Source organism: Carassius gibelio, chromosome B3 (assembly GCF_023724105.1).
Source record: "Carassius gibelio isolate Cgi1373 ecotype wild population from Czech Republic chromosome B3, carGib1.2-hapl.c, whole genome shotgun sequence".
Taxonomy (NCBI): Eukaryota; Metazoa; Chordata; class Actinopteri; order Cypriniformes; family Cyprinidae; genus Carassius; species Carassius gibelio.
The window spans coordinates 6,020,757-6,041,476 of record NC_068398.1 but is presented as its reverse complement, the minus strand read 5'-3'; the positions used below and the strand labels follow the sequence as shown (position 1 = coordinate 6,041,476).

The 20,720-nt window shown below is 35.8% G+C and overlaps 1 protein-coding gene across 1 annotated transcript; it reads left to right on the top strand.

Moving 5' to 3' along the window:
- The first annotated feature begins 9,811 nt into the window (after positions 1–9,811).
- Positions 9,812–18,864, top strand: LOC127952607 (riboflavin-binding protein-like). The gene is made up of 6 exons (XM_052551255.1): positions 9,812–10,442; positions 11,602–11,799; positions 11,929–12,013; positions 12,855–12,983; positions 13,094–13,190; positions 17,062–18,864. Exons 2-6 carry the CDS (start codon positions 11,643–11,645, stop codon positions 17,386–17,388), a joined length of 795 nt encoding a protein of 264 aa, XP_052407215.1. The 5' UTR covers positions 9,812–10,442; positions 11,602–11,642; the 3' UTR covers positions 17,389–18,864.
- Positions 18,865–20,720: the final 1,856 nt, after the last annotated feature.

Genomic DNA, 20,720 nt, shown 5'->3' with positions numbered 1-20,720 from the left:
GATAAAATACATTTGAAAGATTTAAATAAATAAGCTTTATGCATTTTTCTATTAGGCTATCAACATAAAAGACCAAAGCTAAATCTAAATATTGTATTGCAATGTATATAGATTTAACGTTTTAAATTTTAACATTATATATTTTAAACTCACACATTTTGAGTTCTGGACTTCAAAAAAAAAAAAAAACCTTTAGCTGAATGAATATATCAGTTATTTATTTTATTTTTATTTTTATTTTTAAACTATGTCTCTTATATTCCAAACAATATATTTATTTATATATGCATTGATTTAAAGTATGTTTCTTACATACCAAACACTATGTATTTATCAATTTGTTTAGATTATTTTTATTTTTAAAGTATCTCTCTTGTTTTATTTTTTATTTTTTCAGCATGGGTTCTCTCACATAATAAACAATATACTGAAAAAAAAAAAATTAATAAAAAAAAAAAATATATATATATATATATATATATATATATATATATATATATATATATATATATATATATATGCCAAAATATTCTTTGCTATGTCAGAAGTGTGTGTAGTTTTATATAAAAATGACCAACATTGTAGCTATAAAACTCATGATTAAAAAATAATTAAAATAAATGCTAAATAAAAAGGCTTGCACAGGGTTAACTGTCACATCTTCCTCCCAGAGACATTCGTATGTAGAATGCGGTCAATAGATTTGCCCCCCATTGACACATTCACTGATGGATTTATCTCTGACATGGTTTACACACAATGACTTTGATCAGGACAGGAACTAGAATCCTGCTGCTTTGGTCTGATGAGCTCCTGATCGCACAGGAGAGCATGACACGAAGAGAGTAAAATGACAGAAATAGAAAAGCTCTGATTCTGTGCTAAATCTTTTCTTAGTTTCATTGTGGCCCTCGGATGAGAACGGCACTACTGGATCATCGCATAATACTGAGCAGCGGAGGATTAGGTCATGATCTCACTGTTTTTACATAACATATGGCCACATCAACAGTGTTCTCTAGCACTGGTGACATCACTCATCCGTACAGGAAAACTGGACAAATGTTGCGCTGGGATCAGTCTGACAGACCCGATCTGACTAATCCAGACAGCAGCGCACTGGAGGACTGACATACAGCAACACATTTCTGTCACACATGGTGAGAATGCCACAGTAGCATGCTAACGTGCTACCATCATAATTTTAGCAGCATGTGTGTTGTGCTAAGAATTTGTTTGTTTAACAGGATTGTTGCACCCAGAATCGATAATTTGTTGAAAATGTGCTCACTCCAAGGTCATCCGTGATGTAGATGAGTTTGTTTCTTCATCAGATTTGGAGAAATGCAGCATTGCATCAATTGATCCTCTGCAGTGAATGGGTGCCGTCAGAATGAGAGTCTAAACAGCTGATTTTAAAACATCACAATAATCCACAAGCGATTCACACCACTCCAGTCCACTAATTAACATCTTGTTAATCCAAAAATTGTTTTTATAAAAATATAATAAATATATATAATAAATAGTATATTTACAGCGGCTATATTTGTTTGGATACTGAATAAGGTTTTGGAAAATACAATGCTTTAATAACAGATGGTGTGTGGAGCATCTGCTCTTCTCTAAAACATCCAAATGAACAAATCAGGGTCCCGTGGGGATGTCCAACACAGGAACAGATGTAGGAGCTTTGAAAAGATGTCAGCTGTTCTGTTCTGAACATTACACTTTTGAGATGATATTTAGCTTCATCACATCATCACATGGTGACCTCATCAAAGACAGACTCATCTATATGTCATCAGTAGGTCATGATTGACTCACAGCAGTCGGTCTGTAATGACTCACTGTGTTTGTGTTACAGTATATTGTGAGATATAGGAGATGATAACTGTAATATGTTCAAAAATGTAAAGCAAAACTGCATCTGATATTTCATAGTTGTTTAAAAAAAATATATTTTGTAAGTATATAGTCTTGCTGGCAAATACTTTTAAATTCATTGAGGTTTATGCTTCGAAACCAGCAAAACAATGTGCTAACAGTCTGAAACAGTTTTAAACCTCTAGTTTTGGATGCTTGGTTATAATTTGCCGGTTTTTATTAGCAATGTGCAAAATGTGTGGGTTTTGCACACAAGAAAATGCACCAGTGAACTGTTGCTGGTTTTCATATTTCCACTGAAGCATTGTTGAGTCTCTGTCCATGGTGCTGATCATCAGACCGATGTACTTCACTGCGCTCACATTCACCACAAAACATAACTGACTGCTTAAATCACACTTGACGTAGTGTGTGTATGTCATCAGACCGTAAAACAAAACACCAAGTAAGCACTAGCACAATTTTTTAAGCACAAAAATTAAGTTTGTTGGGTTTGAAATGCTCAAACAATAGATGTAATTTTAAAAACATTTTTTCCCCTTGAAGATGCTATCTGCATTCCGAGTAATTTCCGTCAGTTCCGTCAAAGTTTCTGCATTCCATTCGACTGTGTAGAGATCATACAACTTTGTTGTTTATTTAAATAAAAAGTCCCAAAATGTACAGATTAGAACATTACAAAATCTATCACATAATATAAATAAATTTTCACTGAATAAGAATATGTGAATAACTCAATTTTGACAAAAATGTCAGATAGAACCTTATAATTCCAAGGGGACGATTTGTAAAACAGTAAAACATGTGCATAGTTAATGTGATGAATTATACCATAATTACACCAAAAGGATCACATTTACTTGCTGTCATGAATATGTGACATATGGATTTTCTGTGATGCTCACATTGACGTCTTAAAGTTCAATTGAGGATTTATTTGAGCGCAGACGAATAGAAAACACACAATCTTTCAGATTTTCTGCAGAGACACAGGCTGGAGGAGGACTTACTCCAAACACACACACAAGCTGTTGATTCATGAACAAGACTCAGTCCAGAAATACCCGGCAGACGGACATCATTCATTACGTATTCAGTGACAAGCTTTGCTGTGTGATGCAGAGTGAATCAGTGCTCCCCATGAGTTTATACATTACAGAAATTAAAGAGTATGATTAGCGTCATATTTCAGATGACAAAAACATTTAACATTTAACAAACATTTTTATTGAAACTTTAGACCAAATTTAGACCAAATTAAACAAATAAATAAATAAATAAAGTGCATACGAGATTTTAGTTGAGTAACATATTTGATTATTAAGATTGTTATGGTTCATAATGTATGATATAGTGAGAATATGGACGAAGAAAAAACAGCCCAGTTTCATTCAGACGCCCAAACTGAGCAAAAACATGATTTGCTGCAGATGCTGATATTTATATGGCCAAAATTATGAAAGGGAGCAATGGCTCCAAAGCACAATTTTGGCTTTGGTACAATATCAGAATCGAATAGATAATAAATCGACACCATATGACAAATAAGCAGCATCAAAACATAACTGAATTAAAAAGAATTTTATAAAGAGTATTTAATGAAACTCTGCAATAACAAATGTGATGCTTGTTACAAATAAACAGCATTTCTCAGTGCTCCAAAACAACTTAAATGATACATTTAAAATTGTAATTAAGGTCATACAAAACCTAATTCTAAACTTAATATCATAGGAAAACATGATAGAGGATTATGTGAATTATACCAGAAACTGTTGATAATGTATTGTTCAACCAGTTATGAACACAAAAGGAATGAGCTCGGAAGAGAATTACAGGCTATAGAAGGAAAATAATTGACAATATAAAATATATTCAATTCAGAACAAGGATCTGGAAAAATTATCAAGCAAATGATACAATGCATTAAAAATTTGTGGTTTTAGCAATAGAAGACAGGAAATGATCTCATCCAGTTATACCTAGACTGAAATCCAGCATACGAGGTGCTGATATGTGCCTAAAAAGCTGGTTTGCAGCCTGGTATTGAAACCCACCAAAGAAGAAGAATTACAATTAGTTACATAAAAGTTCAAGAAGGACACAGTTGGGAAGAGGAACAAGCAACTAATGTATACATGCTGAAATACTCCCAGATAAAACATTTAGGAACTACATGTTAATATACTACTTTAAATTGGTTTTATTATGCTCTGTTACTCTGTTAAATGTATTTATCCAAACTCTCAATGGCATCCTGTTTTCTGAGCCTTTTCCATTTATTTGGAATCTCACCCTTTCCCACAATTTCTTTCTTGTAGTGATTTTCCAGCGCATTCAGTAGACCAGTTCAAATACAATAATTTTTAGTCGATTATAGATATATATAGAATAAAAAGTGTAGTCTAATGCATAAACCGTTTTTTTTTACTCTGAAATTAGAATATCTTATATAACAGCTAACTAGGATAGTAGCCTACACTTTTGAGTGTGACAGTAAAAAATTTGAGTTTATTATGTTTATAAACTGATGAACAGAATTCGTAGTTTCCGTGTAAAGCTTCAAATAGCCCCCATCAATTTCTGCTTCTTTAATGTTCTGATACGTGCAGAAAAAAATAATGAAAATCGCTGTGCTGTTCAAGTGATACAATTGTTAGACAACTATCGAAAGCGCTTTACTTACTGTTTTTTCCCGTCTTCTTCAAAAGAAAGACCGTAATGGCGTAAGTGTGCTCCTGATCATAAAGTTAAGTGCAGTGTTTGAGAGTTTAGCTGGAAAAAGAGAAAAACACATGAGCTTAAAGTGGGAGCTGTAACATATAGCCACATATTTAAAGCCTATATTTACTCATAGTATTAGTATAGGACTACTTGTTTTAATTAATTTATAATTAATAAAAATTAAAAAAACCTACACACCCTTTTACACAAAGCATCATACAACTTAATTAAGTTAATAAAAGAGATAGCCTACTATGTAATTTGGACTACATTTATTATGTTCAGGTAAAATATTGCTGTATGGTTTGACACACTTTGTGTTTTATTTACTTATTTGTGAATTTGTTAAATCTAAAACACTTAATGGTGAATCTCACAGAAACCATGATGTATGTGGGTTATATTTCATCTTCATATGGGGAAGTTATTACTGTGAGATGTTCGAGCTTCTAGTTATTTTTAGTCGTTAGACTTATAAGATGCATGATATTGCAAACTGATTGTGGTTGTATTACTTTATGTATTATCATGCACTTATTTAATACTGCACTTATTCATAGAAAATATCATATTTATGCATTGCAAAATAAGGCGAATATTATTAAATATTATATTTAAAAATAATAAGAGACAATTATATCTGATTCAAATCGCAAAATATTTTTAGATTTAGATTTCAGTTTATTTATTCAAATTTTCAAGAGATTCACCAATAAACCATCAGTATTGATCCGTCAGAGCAGCTCATATTTTAAAACTGCAACATGAAGAAGATTTAAATATAATTTTTCATGCTAACTACTGACTGCCAAATCACAGATGACAGACAATGTGTCCCAGAAAACCCCAAGTCTTATTTATTCTCAAATAAAAGACATTACAGCAACAGACACGCAGTGTGGATCTTATCTATGGTCCGTCTGGTGACGCAGTAAAGCAGCTTGGCCTGCAGAATGAGAACGAGGAGAATTAAGATCAGTTTAATTAAGAGCCACAGACAGAGACAGACTGATTATCTGCAGCAGGTCAGATGAATGAATGCTCGGACACGGGACAGACACACAGGATATCTTTGGCATTAGATGTGAGCACTATTACTACTGACGACTGAGTGAACACACAGCACAGGATCTGTTCAGCAGTAACCGTGTGTTTGAAGGATCAGACTCGCTGTGATCTGTTTGCTGTGTGTGTGTGTGTGTGTGTGTGTCTCTGATGAACAGATGCTGTGTCAGACAGCCCAAATACTGATTCAGGACACATCTGAGGTGTGTATGACCCTGAGAAAGACACGAAACACCTGCTGCCGAACAGATCTGACCTGTCAATGTGAGACTGAGACATGACCTCTGGTGACCTCAGCACCACATCACCGTTCTCAGACTCAAATTCACATTATAATGTATTATATGATGTAAATGTGAATAGTATAAAGAATCCCACAGACTTGCGCTGAGGAAATAACCTGGACCAGAACGACTCAAAGGTCACAGACACATGAGGGTGAAGGATTTATATTAATATTAATAAACAATTGAATAAATAAAAAAAAATTACATTCATTTAATCAGTTTTTAAACATATGCCTACTTTTTTTTTTTTTTTTTACTATTTATTTTTATTTTTTTATTCATTTTTACATATTATATTAGTTGATCTTTAACATGTGTTACATTTTTTTCTTGTATTATTTTTGCTTATTTAAATTTAACCTTGATTTAATTTTACTTATTTATTATCTTAATATGCATGTCTAAAATACATAAAATTTCCCTTCTGCTTAAAATAATGTGCTGTATTAATAAACCCACCTGCCAGATGAAATGTAAATTATTTTTATTTGCATCCAACAGTGCTTGGGACCATTTGAACTGTGTTTGCTGAATATTACACAGCTAAAATACAAAGTCATTTAATAAAACCAGCTGGACAGTGAGTTTTCTTTATCTGCCTTCTATAATGCTTCTATAATGCAGCCCATAAAATAATCATCAGGAGAAAATATGTATACATTATTTACATTTATGCATTTCTTGGGAATCGAACCCATGACCTTGTGGTTGTGAGCTCTGTTTGCTTTCCGTGTCCTTCTAAGAGTAACTAGATTCACACTTCTGATGTCAGAGCTGTTTACCTACGTGCCTCTTTTCTGGTTTCTAATGAGCTTAAAGCATTAAGCTCCTGGCGTCTACCTGACCACACACATGGGTGTCTATTTCTCATCCTATTGACGCAGTGTGACGTGTCTCCAGAGTCAGTCGAGGCTCTTATAAAGAGACCTGCTCAAGCGTCCATGCATTGATCAGGACAGTCAAACACTTCTGGTCTCTCTCTGAGCAGACATGGAGCCCATCGGTCAGTCGCTGAGCACGAGCGTCTCAGACGTGGGTTACCCTCGCAGGCCGGTGCGTCTGACGCCGAGAGGAGCCTCCTCTCATTTCGTCGGGAGCACCATTGTGATTCTGTCCTCGTACGCCGTTGCAACTCTGGCCATGAACTGTGGCAAAAAGATCCAGGAGGAGAGACTGAAATCTTCTGAGACCTGACGCTGAGTGCCTCATCAGACGCTGCTGTTATCTGATACAGACATGCACCTCAGAGGGACTTTCTGCACTGAACAGTTCACCACGCTTTGACAACGTCTTCGTCCTCAGGATCTTGGGTCAATGCATCTGTGTAGACTTTAAAGTGATTGTGTGCATCAGCTGTCGTGTGAGTCTACGAGAGGAGTACTGAGTATCAGTTCATCTCAAGACTCAGGGAAACTAAAGAAAACAGGCCTATGGGAGCAGATTTTATAGAAGATAACTCTATTTTATATTTAGCTTGTGTTTGTTTCATTCCAGTAGTGAAGCACTGGGATACATAGACAATTTTATAAAATCAAGTGTCGTTTGTACAGAAGTTATTAAAATGTTTTAATACGTTGAGTAAAGAAGCTTGATTGACTTGCATTATTGCTCATGCACTTGACTGAACACATCTAAAATAATTTCACATGATGACAGACCTTCACATAAGAAAACGGTCTGCTGCGGACAGAAGTCAGTAATTTAATAACTGATATCGCGATTCATTTGCATGCTACAAGAGCAGACCGTTTTTTTCCCTCTTCTTTTTAATAGTGCAGATACCTTCAAATTAAAAAGAAATGTAAAAACTAGATTTTCCTTTCAAGTAGATCTGAGTGGTATTTACATGTGCAGAACTCACCGCCAAGGCCTGTCCACAAAAAGATAATGGTCTAACTCTATGAGAACAGAGAAGTCCACACCATAAATACAGTGGTGATCATTTTGTTAAAACTGCTGTCAGAACATGTTTAGGGAGCTCTGGGTGGTTTTAAGCACATGTTTGCAGGCTGTTCTGAGTGGTTGCTAATTTGAATCAAACAATGGTCTGATAACTTTGTAAAGTATCAACACACTCTCCGAATCAAGACACGATTTCTTTATTTTAATACTATTATTTTAATTACATTTAGTGTACGAGGTTTGGTCTTTTATTCCACAGAGAGACACTTTTATTTCTGTCATTAAACCGGTTAGTTTGGAGAACTGATCATGAATGCCCTTGAGTGCCCTGGTAGGCTGTGCTGCACTTCCTGTGCTCACCACTAGAGGGCGAGCTGCTCTACACACATCTATGAGGCGCTGCAGAAGAGTGACTGAAGTCCTCCAGCAGAGGGCGCTCCACTGATGAGAAACACAGGCATGTGCATTCATCTGATGAAGAGAAGAAACTAAGCACAAACATCCGTGAGAGAGGGGGATGAACATCTGAGCCAGTGTCAGCTTTCATGAATTTGTGACAAGTAAAGATTTTGTGTGTAATCAAAAAAAAAAAAAAAAAAAAAACGCTTATTTTTGGCCTATTTTAGGCCTGTTCAATTTCTGTAGTAGGCTATATGTTGTTTTGTTTTTGTGCTATATATTGTTTGTAATATGTTTCACTGTTCTTATGAATTTGGTAAGATAACAATATTAAATTAAATTAAATATGCATTTAGCAGACGCTTTTATCCAAAGCGACTTACAGTGCATTCAGGCTATCAATTTTTACATTTCATAATATCATTTCATATCACAATATTTTTGCATAATATATAATTTAGTATAATACCATGCTACAGTCGGATGGTAACAAACCTATCTGAATACTGTCTAAATGATAGCCATGTTCATGCAATTTATTAATTTAATTAAAAAAGGTATATGATGATAAATACCATAGTATTACTATAGTGGCATTGCAACAGTAGCATAGCAGCAGTACTTCTAGTTTTTGTGATTGATATTATATCATGTATCTGAGGTATTTTAGGCATGATATGGCGGTCTCAGTGAAACTAGCTCTGACTGGTGGAACAAATGCGGTGCAATTAGCAGAAATGTGAGTGACCTCTCCAAATGAACACAACAGCTCATCCATGAATAGCTTTGACACAAAGGATTATTATTCCAGCTCAGATGACCAAAGGCTAATAGCTTCTGTCTGCTGTCTTCAGACCCAGAATAAGACCCGCGGCCCCGGCTCATGAAGCCGTCTGTATCCTCACGAATCGCTCTGACAGGCCTCGAATCCAGAAAACAGCTGATGACATGAGCCCAAACATGCATGCCTTGAGCCGAGACGTCCTGCAGCTCTGTGCGTGTTTCAGGCTGAATCCTCTCAGCTCTCTAACTAGGACACAGGGTTTGCGTTTGGGGCCAGAAACATCTTAAAGCAGCGCATGGAGGTGGGATTATTCCAGAAGGAAGATTAGAGACCGAATAACCAGCAAAACAAGCCTTCAGCGTCTCACCATTAGTGTCCGTTTACTGCAAATTAGTCTTTTTAGTATCATAAATATGTCATTTTCAAATGATCAGACCAAGATTATCAGACACTTTTACATCCACATTATGCTACCAGTGTTATTTTAGCAAAAGTGAGATACCATTATAGTTTTCTACATCAACAATTCATGTTTAATTCAACCTGTTGCTGTTTATTTGTAATTGTTTGTTCAATTAACTAGCCATTTTTTAAAAGAAGTCCCATATTTTTTCAGTGTACTTAATTTTATTTTTGATTTTATAATCTTAAATAGCTCAAATGAAACCACTTTTAGTATATATATATATATATATATATATGTGTTCACAAAATGCACATTGCTTCCAAATAACTTTTTTTTTTTACGGTTTTAGTTTTAATGCAATGTATATGAATTATGTTGTTTTCGTGAACTTTAAGTGGTATTTTATAAAAGTAATATTCTTCTCACTTCTCTGTGCATAATTGCACATTTTCTGCTCTTGCTGTGTATTCCAACAGTTTTCTGAAGAAAAGAGACGTTGAAGCAGCTAGAATACGCTCATGTTGAGACGCTTGTAACGGGACAAGGAGCTTAGGCGTCCCAATTTACCCACCGTCCCAGATTATGCTAATTCCCCCTGGATTCACCTCCAGTAACTGTCATCAATGTCCCGGGACAGGTTTTTGTGAGAGAAAATGTCAGAAAACGCAGAGAGTGACTCAGTAGCACATAATGAGATGCATTTAGAAACCAGGTCAAATGAAATAAAGCCTCTGTCTTCTTATTATGAGAATGCATTATCAAGGATGCCTTCGGTTCATATTAGGCTGTTATTGTGTTTGTTTGATATCTGCACTCACTGAGATCAAACTGATGATCTGTGTGTGTGTGTGTGTGTGTGTGTGTGTGTGTGAGAGGGAGGGGCGTTGTCATCGAGATGTCCTTGGTCTCCAGCTCCGGGTAAAGAGTGTGTGGATCAGAGCGAGAGCATCCGACACTAACAGCAGTCGCTGCACTCCTCCAGGATCAGGTATGAAGCTGTTTTATGGTCATACAAACAGTTTTTTGTGCTTTGAAAGAGTCAAGTCTGGCACGAGGTGTTTGTCGTGTGTAGAAGAGTAAATCGATCCTCTTAGACCGTTGGACACAGTTAAAGACATTAATATGAGCAGCAGAGGGAGACTGAAATTAGTCCGCTTATCAAATCATGATCTTGTCTATTAGGATTCATTCAGCTTATCAGACTTAATGTGTTGAACTGAACGTCTTCAAGATTGTAAACGGTGATGAAAACTCAACTGAAAGTTTCTGTAGATCATGATGTGACGTCTTTCTTGAGCAAACAAAACAAGATTTAAACTGGGCCTAAACTACAACTCATCTGAAGTGTTTATAGACTGATGGATTCATTCATGTTAGGTTTTATTTTATTTTAATTATTAATGAATGATTCATTTATTATAATCGTAAAGGAAAAAACAACAGCACTCCTCTAAGAATCAAATAAGACCATGCTAAATAAACAAATTCTTACTTTTAATATTTTCAGAATTTCAGTTTATCCAGCAGGATTTATTTTATTTTATTTTAGTTTTGTTTAGTTTAGTTTCAAAATGTCAGTTCATCCAGCAGAATTTATCATTTTATTTTATTTTATTTTATTTTATTTTATTTTTAAAATGTCAGTTTATCCAGCAGGATTTATCATTTTATTTTATTTTATTTTATTTTCAAAATGTCAGTTTATCCAGCAGGATTTATCATTTTGTTTTATTTTATTTTATTTTAATCCTAAAGAAAGAACAAGAAGACCCGTCCGAGAATCGCACAAGATTTTGCTGCAGAAATAAATTCTTAATTTTAAGTCTATATTTTCAGAAATGTATTTTCCGTTTATCCTGCAGGAATTATGTGATTTGTGGAAGATTCACATTTGATTCCATTAGAACTGATTCCAAATCATGACGGCATTATGATGGACATCCCTCTAAAATTGCTTGAGGATTTTAGAGAGAGAAAATATATATATAAATACATCAAATAACCTCAGATGTCCATGTTTAACTCTGTTTACTTAAATTCAGTTTTATAGTTGAGTAAATCATTACGAAGCAGAATATAAATGCAAATATGAATCAAAGTTTCATGCTGTTTTATAACATCACTTCGTCTGTTGATGGATGTTCAAGTGGATTATTTCTAGAAGCTGAAAGATCAAGTCTAGTGAAAAATGGGCGTGTCCAAGGTTCTGCTCGGCCTCGCCCACCTCACGAGTCTATTGGCCGCCGCTGTGATGAGTCAGGAGGGGGCGTGTCTGCGGGACGGGAGACTCAAAGCCACACCCAGCCCAGAGCCTCATCTCCAGCAGTGTTCGCTCTACAGGGAGAGTGTGTGCACACTTCACAGTCACCTCACAAACACAGTCCAGTCCAGTTCATTTGGGGTCACCTTCTGAAAGCCCAGTAGAAGCGGGCGTCCATGGATTGTAGTTTGTGAATGCTTGTGTCTGTGTCCAGACTCGTGTTGTTCAGAGAAGGATGTCCAGGATCTGTCTGGCGTGGATAACTCTCACTGGGATAAGTGTGGTGTCCTCAGCCCTCTGTAAGCATCTGCTGATCAGGATTCATTATCTGTACTGGGGTTTAAATCCTAAACTCTCTGATTTAATCACATATTATTGATTAAAATACCACTGAGAAGGACTTTAATCATAACGGCAGCTTTAATCATATCTTGTGAATAAAACAAATATTGTATTTATTATTATATTATTAAGGGTGATTTAAACAGCACATTAAATAATTTAACAGACATAATTGTCTTTTTTCATGTTGATATATTTCATATTAAAACAGTAAGTAAGTTTGTTTGTTTACATGAATCTTTAGTTATATATTCAGGTAGTTATTTTATTTATTTAATAATTTTTTGTTATTTTTATTTGTTAATTTTATTTTTTTATATTGAGTTATTTTTATAATTATATTGTTTTTTTATGTCTATTTATTTCCAATCCATGTTTTTTTTTTCATTTTAATGTGTGTTTATTAATATATTTCTTTCTTTTTTCTTTTTTAGTTATTTTTATGATAACATTATTTTAATTTCATGTCTTTATTTTCAAATAATTTATTTATTTATTACAATTTTTGTTTATTAGTATATTAGTTGGTTTTTTTTTTCATGTTTGTTTATTCTTTCTTTTTATTATTCATGCTAAATAATTTTTAAATCCATATTTCTTTATTTATTTGTTGGTTTTTGCTTATGTGAAGATTTGTATAAATACGTATTATTGTTCTCCTCAAGGTGTTTATATTGCATTTAAAAATACTGAGAATATTGAATATATATATAGAGAGAGAGAGAGAGAGAGAGATCCACCATATGACAACATGAGCTGAACTCTTTTGTTTGACTCTCTCTCTCTCTCTCTCTGTAGCTGTGAGTCCTTCCTGAAGCGCATCGTCTGTTTTTACCGCTGTTCTCCTGATGCTGCTCGCTGGCCACACCCACATCATGACTCCTCCCTGAAGGCGGTGCCTCTGTGTCACAGTTTCTGCAGAGATTGGTGAGGCCACGCCCACTCATCTTGTGCTCATAAGCTTGTGTGATGACCAGCTTTGATCAGAATGTTTTTCATCAATTATCAGTTGAGCTGTTGGTAGACGACTGTTGCAGGTACGAGGCGTGTAAAACGGACATGACATGTGCTCGGGACTGGACCACTGACCCACGCGGACAGAACTGCAGCGGCGGATGTGTGTCCTACCTACAGGTAACATGCCATACCACACATGATATAGTGGTCCTATTTCCATTTGCAGAAACTCCATCGCTCCCGGTAAGAAATCAACCAATCAGAGCTGCGGTCTGTAACTTTGTTTGTGTTCAAAATGTAGAAAAATGTATATAATAAGCGAGTACACCATGAATCCATTTTCCAAACCGTGTTTTTAGCTTGTCCTGAATCACTAGGGTGCACCTATAATAAGTGTTTATATTCGGACTATTTTAGATTGCTTCGGGGGTACCGCGGCGGAGTAACCCAGCACCTTTGTGATTCTTCATAGACATAAACAGAGAGAAGTAGTTCTGGCTACGATGTTCTTCCACAAGACGCAAGCAGTTCTGTTTATTAACCGCTAGAGTGTCAAAAGTTACCTCCCGCAGCTTTAATTCATTACACACAGACTGATATATTTCATGTTAACTGACCACTAAGGAAAATCCCAAATTCAGTATCTCAGAAAATTCGAATATTTCTTAAGACCAATACAAAGAAAGGATTTTTAGAAATCTTGGCCAACTAAAAAAAGTATGAACATGTACAGCACTCAGTACTTAGTTGTGGCTCCTTTTGCCTGAATTACTGCAGCAATGCGGCGTGGCATAGAGTCGATCAGTCTGTGGCACTGCTCAGGTGTTATGAGAGCCCAGGTTGCTCTGATAGTGGCCTTCAGCTCTTCTGCATTCTTGGGTCTGGCATATAGCATCTTCCTCTTCACAATACCCCATAGATTTTCAATGGGGTTAAGGTCAGGTGAGTTTGCTCGCCAATTAAGAACAAGGATACCATGGTCCTTAAACCAGGTACTGGTAGCTTTTGCACGATGTGCAGGTGCCAAGTCCTGTTGGAAAATGAAATCTGCATCTCCATAAAGTTGGTCAGCAGCAGGAAGCATGAAGTGCTCTAAAACTTCCTGGTATACGGCTGTGTTGACCTTTGACCTCAGAAAACACAGTGGACCAACACCAGCAGATGACATGGCATGTGACCCCAAACCATCACTGACTGTGCAAACTTTACACTGGACCTCAAGCAACTTGGATTGTGTGCCTCTCCTCTCTTCTCCAGACTCTGGGACCCTGATTTCCAAAGGAAATGCAAAATGTACTTTCATCAGAAAACATAACTTTGGACCACTCAGCAGCAGTCCAGTCCTTTTTGAAGCGAGACTCTTCTGACGCTGTCTGTTGTTCAAGAGTGGCTTGACACAAGAATGCGAAGCTGAAACCCATGTCTTGCATACATCTGTGCGTATAGTGATTCTTGAAGCACTGACTCCAGCTGCAGTCCACTCTTTGTGAATCTCCCCCACATTTTTGAATGGGTTTTGTTTCACAATCCTCTCCAGGGTGCGGTTATCCCTATTGCTTGTACACTTTTTTGTACCACATCTTTCCTTCCCTTCGCCTCTCTGTTAATGTGCTTGGACACACAGCTCTGTGAACAGCCAGCCTCTTTTGCAATGACCTTTTGTGTCTTGCCCTCCTTGTGCAAGGTGTCAATGGTCATCTTTTGGACAACTGTTAAGTCAGCAGTCTTCCCCATGATTGTGTAGCCAACAAAATTAGACTGAGAGACCATTTAAAGACCTTTGCAGGTGTTTTGCGTTAATTAGCTGATTAGAGTGTGGCACCAGGTGTCTTCAATATTGAACCTTTTCACAATACTCTAATTCTCTGAGATACTGAATTTGGGATTTTCCTTAGTTGTCAGTTATAATTTATAAACATCAAAGTTAAAAGAAATACACATTTGAAATATATCAGCCTGTGTGTAATAAATGAATATAATATACAAGTTTCACTTTTTGAATGGAATTAGTGAAATAAATAAACTAATAATAATTATATTCTAATTATATGACCAGCACCTGTATAGAGTGTGTTGCAAAGTGGTCACTAAAGGACACTGAAGTGGTTGCTAAGGTGTTCTGATTGTTGATAAGTGGTTGCTAAGGTGTTCCGATTGTTGATAAGTGGTTGCTAAGGTGTTCTGAGTAATTGTATACACATTGCTATGTGTTAGGTGCTGCCAGGTGTTTCTATGCAGTTAAGAAGGTGTTCTGAATGTTGCTAAGTAGTTGTTAAAGTCCATTAAGTCTGTTGTGGGTGTGAGTGCTAACTTGTTAAGGTGTTTTTGTGTGCATTTGTGCATTTGTATTTTATATTAAAAAAAAAAAAAAGTGCATTTGTATTTTATATTATTTATGTTTAAATATTATTGGTTTGTGTCTTGTTTAGTTCAGTTTGCTAATTAAGAACATTTTACACGTCATAAGGGGTGGTATATCGAACGAAGAAGGGAAGTGGGTCAGACATAATTTTTTGACCACTTCATATGTTTTGTTTGTAGAATTCTTTTTTTTTTTTTTGGAAAGAATTTGATATTAATTGTTTCTTAATTTTAATGCATTTTTTGTTGGTCCTTTACTTAAATAAATATAATTTAAACATGTGAACACTAAAAATGGAAGTATATTTGATCTGTTTACCTTCATTATTTATTTACTGCTATTGTGTTTTTATATGTGATCATGTAATCCACAGACATTAACTGTAATTTGATTATGAGCATTTAAAATGCAACATACAGTACTCTAATTACAGGTATTTTTACAAGTGATTTTTGGAAACTGATTACATAATCCACAGTAGATGTAATGAGTTAGTACCCAGGACTGGATGAGCTCTAGTGTTAGTGATGTAAACATCACTGAGGAGAGGAGCGCTCATGCAGGAGAGAGTGTGTGATGAGATGCTGTGTCTCCAGGCCTGGACACAGCTGGAACCACACACACACACACACACGTGGAGTGAAGGTGTCAGTTCATGTCACTCTCTCTCACCACTGACATGCAGAACATGTGAAAAGAGAGAGAGTGTGAATCAGACAGCTTCAGCACTGAGATGAGCTGCAATAATGCTGTTTGAACATTGAAAAACATTGCAGCAGTGTTTAATGTAATATCACTGATTGTACAATTTTAAACTAATTACTTATAAATCAATGTATAAAAACTTAAAAAGTAAGACATTGAAACAATGTCACAATAACAATGTTGGAAACAGAACGAAATGTGACCTGCCAGCTGGACTGTTTTAATCTGTCAATCATGTTATAAAATAATACCAAGACAAAGCAAGAAGAATTTAGATGGTAGTGTGATCCCAACATGATTTTTAACCTTACTCTGACTTTCCTGCCATTCACTTGAAATGATGAATGAGAAGGTTATGATTTTGATGAAAGATCATGAAGTCAAACATTTAGTATAAAAATGTAAGGTCACTGTCTCTGTGGAAACAGCGAGATCTCATAATCAACACAATCATCACATGAGCACAAGCGTGAGTGACAGAAACACACACACACACACACACACACACACACTTCACATGTTCTGAGGGCTGAAAATCACAGCTAATAATGAGAGAAAGTGTGTGTGTGTGTGTGTGTGTGTGTGCTGTGCTTCTTCATTCAGGAATCATTAATATGCGTGAACTGCTGATGTGTGAATATAATGACTGACAATATTAGCAGAGGATCCGAGATGTTTTATCTTCATTAAACAATATTTCAGACGCTTCACGGACACAAGATTCCTCGTAACGGCGTCTGTGCACTTCATATTATTTTTGTGATTTCTTATTTACTTTATCTCCTGCTCCATGACTAAAAACTGATTCTTGTTAATGATGAGAATATTTACTGTAACTAGATTCATACTGTCTTTTTATGGTACCACTGTCTGCATTGCCACTATAGCAGCATTAGCATAAACCGCCATCATCTTCTGTCAGGTTGGATCTAGGGTTTGAGAAGTATTGTGTTCTCACTTGCATCTGTGTTTGTTGTTCAGATGTACCAACACGGCCGAGACCTGTGCGAGAGTCTTTGGGGAGACGCTTTCATGACGGTGGAAGACGACCCCGGGGAGGAAGACGGTGTTGAAGGCCATAGCTGCGGCTGTCTGACCCTCAGCCCGTCTGATCGAGAGGTGATCGCCGCTCTGAGGGTCCAGGAAGGAGACGCTGAAGAACTGGACACCACCAAGAGTGGGCTGCCTCAGTACAGAGCCCCCTGCCCCCCAGCAGCGCCCCAGACACCGGCCCGGAGGAACAACGCCGTGCTGCACAAGCGCTCTGTGCTCACCGGAGACATGGAGGGCAGCGGGAGCGGCTTCTAGGAGACATGAGTACTTTATCAGTTCAGTTTACAGTAAACTAATGCAGTGAGGTTTCTACAGTATTAACACAGTCAACAAAACACACAACAAAACAGCTACTTCTGTAACATCAAATTCTGCTTATTTTAACATGTTTAGGGTAACATCAACAGCTGGATTTAGGTCTGAAGAACACTTTACAATAAGATTCTTAACATTAGTTAACTACACTAATAAACATGAACAAACGATAAACAGTATTTCTACAGCATTTGTTCATGTAATGTTCATTTATACATTGGTTTTGAAAGCAGAAGTAGCTGTTAACATTATTGCACTGTGAAATGACATAACTATTAACATTAACAAAGATGAATAAATGCTGTAATAAAAATAGTGTGTGTTAGTGCATGCTAAAGAAGTGTGGTAGGCTAACATGTACTGCACTGGATCAAAACAAAAAGGTGAAGGAACGAAGAAATGGTTAGTAACAAGTGCAAAGAAATTAAGCAACAAGATAAATTAAACGTGAAATTTTATCACGTCATTTTTAATAGGAATCAAAGATCAAGAAAGTCTAGTGAAGGCGAACGATTGCTCCATACAAATTTAGCACCTAGTTCACTTTGTTCCTGCGCTTTTTTTGTTGCCAAGTCTGTGGTTTTCCAGCTATTTTTTCCCCCATTGTTCGGTCAGTTTAGTCCTGATTGGAGTTATAAGTAGTAATCGGGCTGGTTTTGTTACGCAGACCTGGCAACCCTGGCAAGACCAATAGACAGATTCTCACTTTGAAGATGATGACTCTGCACTTCATACACTGGTTCACCAGTAATGGATAATTTTGTTTTTTAGTGTAACAATATTTGGCTCGTGTTCAAACATCTTAATGTATTAAATAATGCCAACAAGGATTATTGTAAAGTGTTACCAAATTGCATCACATTTCATCAGTAAAATGGGTTTCAACCATTTATTCAGTGTAATTGCTCACTACATGAAAGAACATCATAACATTAGCCTATTATGTGATTTTTTTTTTGACTCGCTTTAAACTTAAATGTAGCTGTTGTCAATTGTTTCTAAAACTGTGATATTCCGTGATAATCTGCTCTACTATCTCATAATCTGTAATGTCACAATTATCTATTACACCGTCAGTGATGTCAGAACAGTGTTATTTTTTGGCGTAATGACTTTGTTAGTGAAAACCTAGGCCTATACAGTATTTTATCTGATATAGGCTACATAACAGTAATGCTGTAAAGAAGAAATGAGAGGATACTGTAAAATAAGGTTGACTATAAAAAGAGTGTAGGCCTATAGGCTACTATTTTTGGCGGGTTATGTTTGTATGATTAATGATGTAAATGCGTCACTGTGAGGATCTGATGTTCTGCTATTCTGTGGCTGCAGTACGTAAACAAATGTGTTTTTATTCTGATCGTACATGTCTCCAATTCATGAATCAATAAAATTGTAATTTGTTTGTTCTTTTAATGGTTTGTTCTTTTTAAAGCAGTGTAATGAAGCTCTTATCATTTGGTGTTTATATACAGCCAAACTTACAATAAATGATTGAACTTAAGGCTATAGTGTGAGGTGTGTAAATGTGTAAGTATATTTTTCCTGCGCAAGCTTTATTTAGGCTACATATCTGATGACGTAACAAATGCAATGCGTCTTTATTCCTCGCGGTGGCGCTGTTTGACACACAATGACGACGTGATGTTTCACTCATCATTACTGCAGGCATTTAACAAAAGAATATCATCAGCAAGAATTGAACTGGTTTGAATGGATTTAATGCAGAGCAATAATATACAATGAAATATAAATGTCACTGTCATTTGATTTTATTCTTCTGTAATATTTCTTATAATATCAAGAGAGTGTTTTGCTCTTGCAGCAGTTAGAGAGTCACTGTGCTGGATAAAGGCAACGTTAATGGTCTCTAAAGACACGAATATGTAATAATGATTGGCGAAACATTCTTGAATTTAAGGGCTAGTTTATTTATACATTTACATTGATTCGTTTAGCAGACGCTTTTATCCAAAGCGACTTACAAATGAGGACAGTGGAAACAATAATAATAAAAAGGAGCAATGATATGTAAGTGCTATAACAAGTCTCAGTTAGCTTAACACAGAACATGTAGCAAGGGCTTTTAAATAATATAATAAATAAAAAGAAAACAGATAAAATAGAAAAAGAATAGCGCAAGATAGTGTTAGAGGTTTTTACACACACACACACACACACACACATATATATATATATATATATATATATATATATATATATGTTACAATCATCATCATTCATTACATCACATTACCTCTTTGTCTTTGAACCAGTTTTCTTCTTCTGGTGTTTTTTTTTTTTTCTTTTTTAGACACCAGTGGCCTTGGTATTTTTGTCATTATTTGTTAGTGAACTTCTATTAAGCCTACTCCCATTAAAACAGATGGTAGTGTAATTCAACAGAGAAAAGTGTTTCCTTTAAGATTTAGCTTCCAGCATATTAATGAGGTGTGAGGCTTTGTTAACACTTCCCCTGCCCTACAGTGACATTATTAGCCTCCTCTCTAAAAAAGGCCATGTTAGATATTCATGGCTCTTGTACCGTTAGATGGCGCTATGAATCAATATTAAAGTGAAACACAGTTTTGTTTTGTTTTAGTTCTTTTGTGTTTTATGCTGAAGTCATGATGAGTTAAACCAGGTTTGACCTTTAACATCTTTTGATCCACTGATATAAGCACAACATCAACTATGGCCCACGTGAGATATAAATAAGATTAAACTGATTATGTTTTATTGTTATTTTAGTACTATTATTTAAAAAAAATATATTAAATATTTAAAATGAGCTTTTAGTTTGTTTTTTATTTTTACTTCAAGTTCATTTAGTTATGTGGTGTTGTCACTTTATTCATTTTGTTTTGAATGACATTTCTTAGCCATAATAGTCTTCATTTAGGTCTAAATCTCAGTTTAGTTTTAGATAGTGTCATAAATTGTTTTATTTCAGTCAGCTGGTGACTGTTTCACAGGGCTTTTTGTTAAGTTACTGAATTGATCTCTAATCATTATGGCTGAATATCTGAATATCAACACAGCAGTGATTGAGCCGTCCTAATAAAGCTTTAACATCATCTTTCTTGAAACACTGATTGTCTATGGACCACACTGAACAGTTGTATGATTTATCTAATATTAATTTTCATGAAATGCTTGTACCTGACCCCTGCTTTGACCCACAGGTTAGTCAAACACCCTGATCTGAGGCGTCGAAAAGAGTCAGAGCAGATACTGGAGAGCACGATGCGTGTCGGTGGGCGTTTGACGGA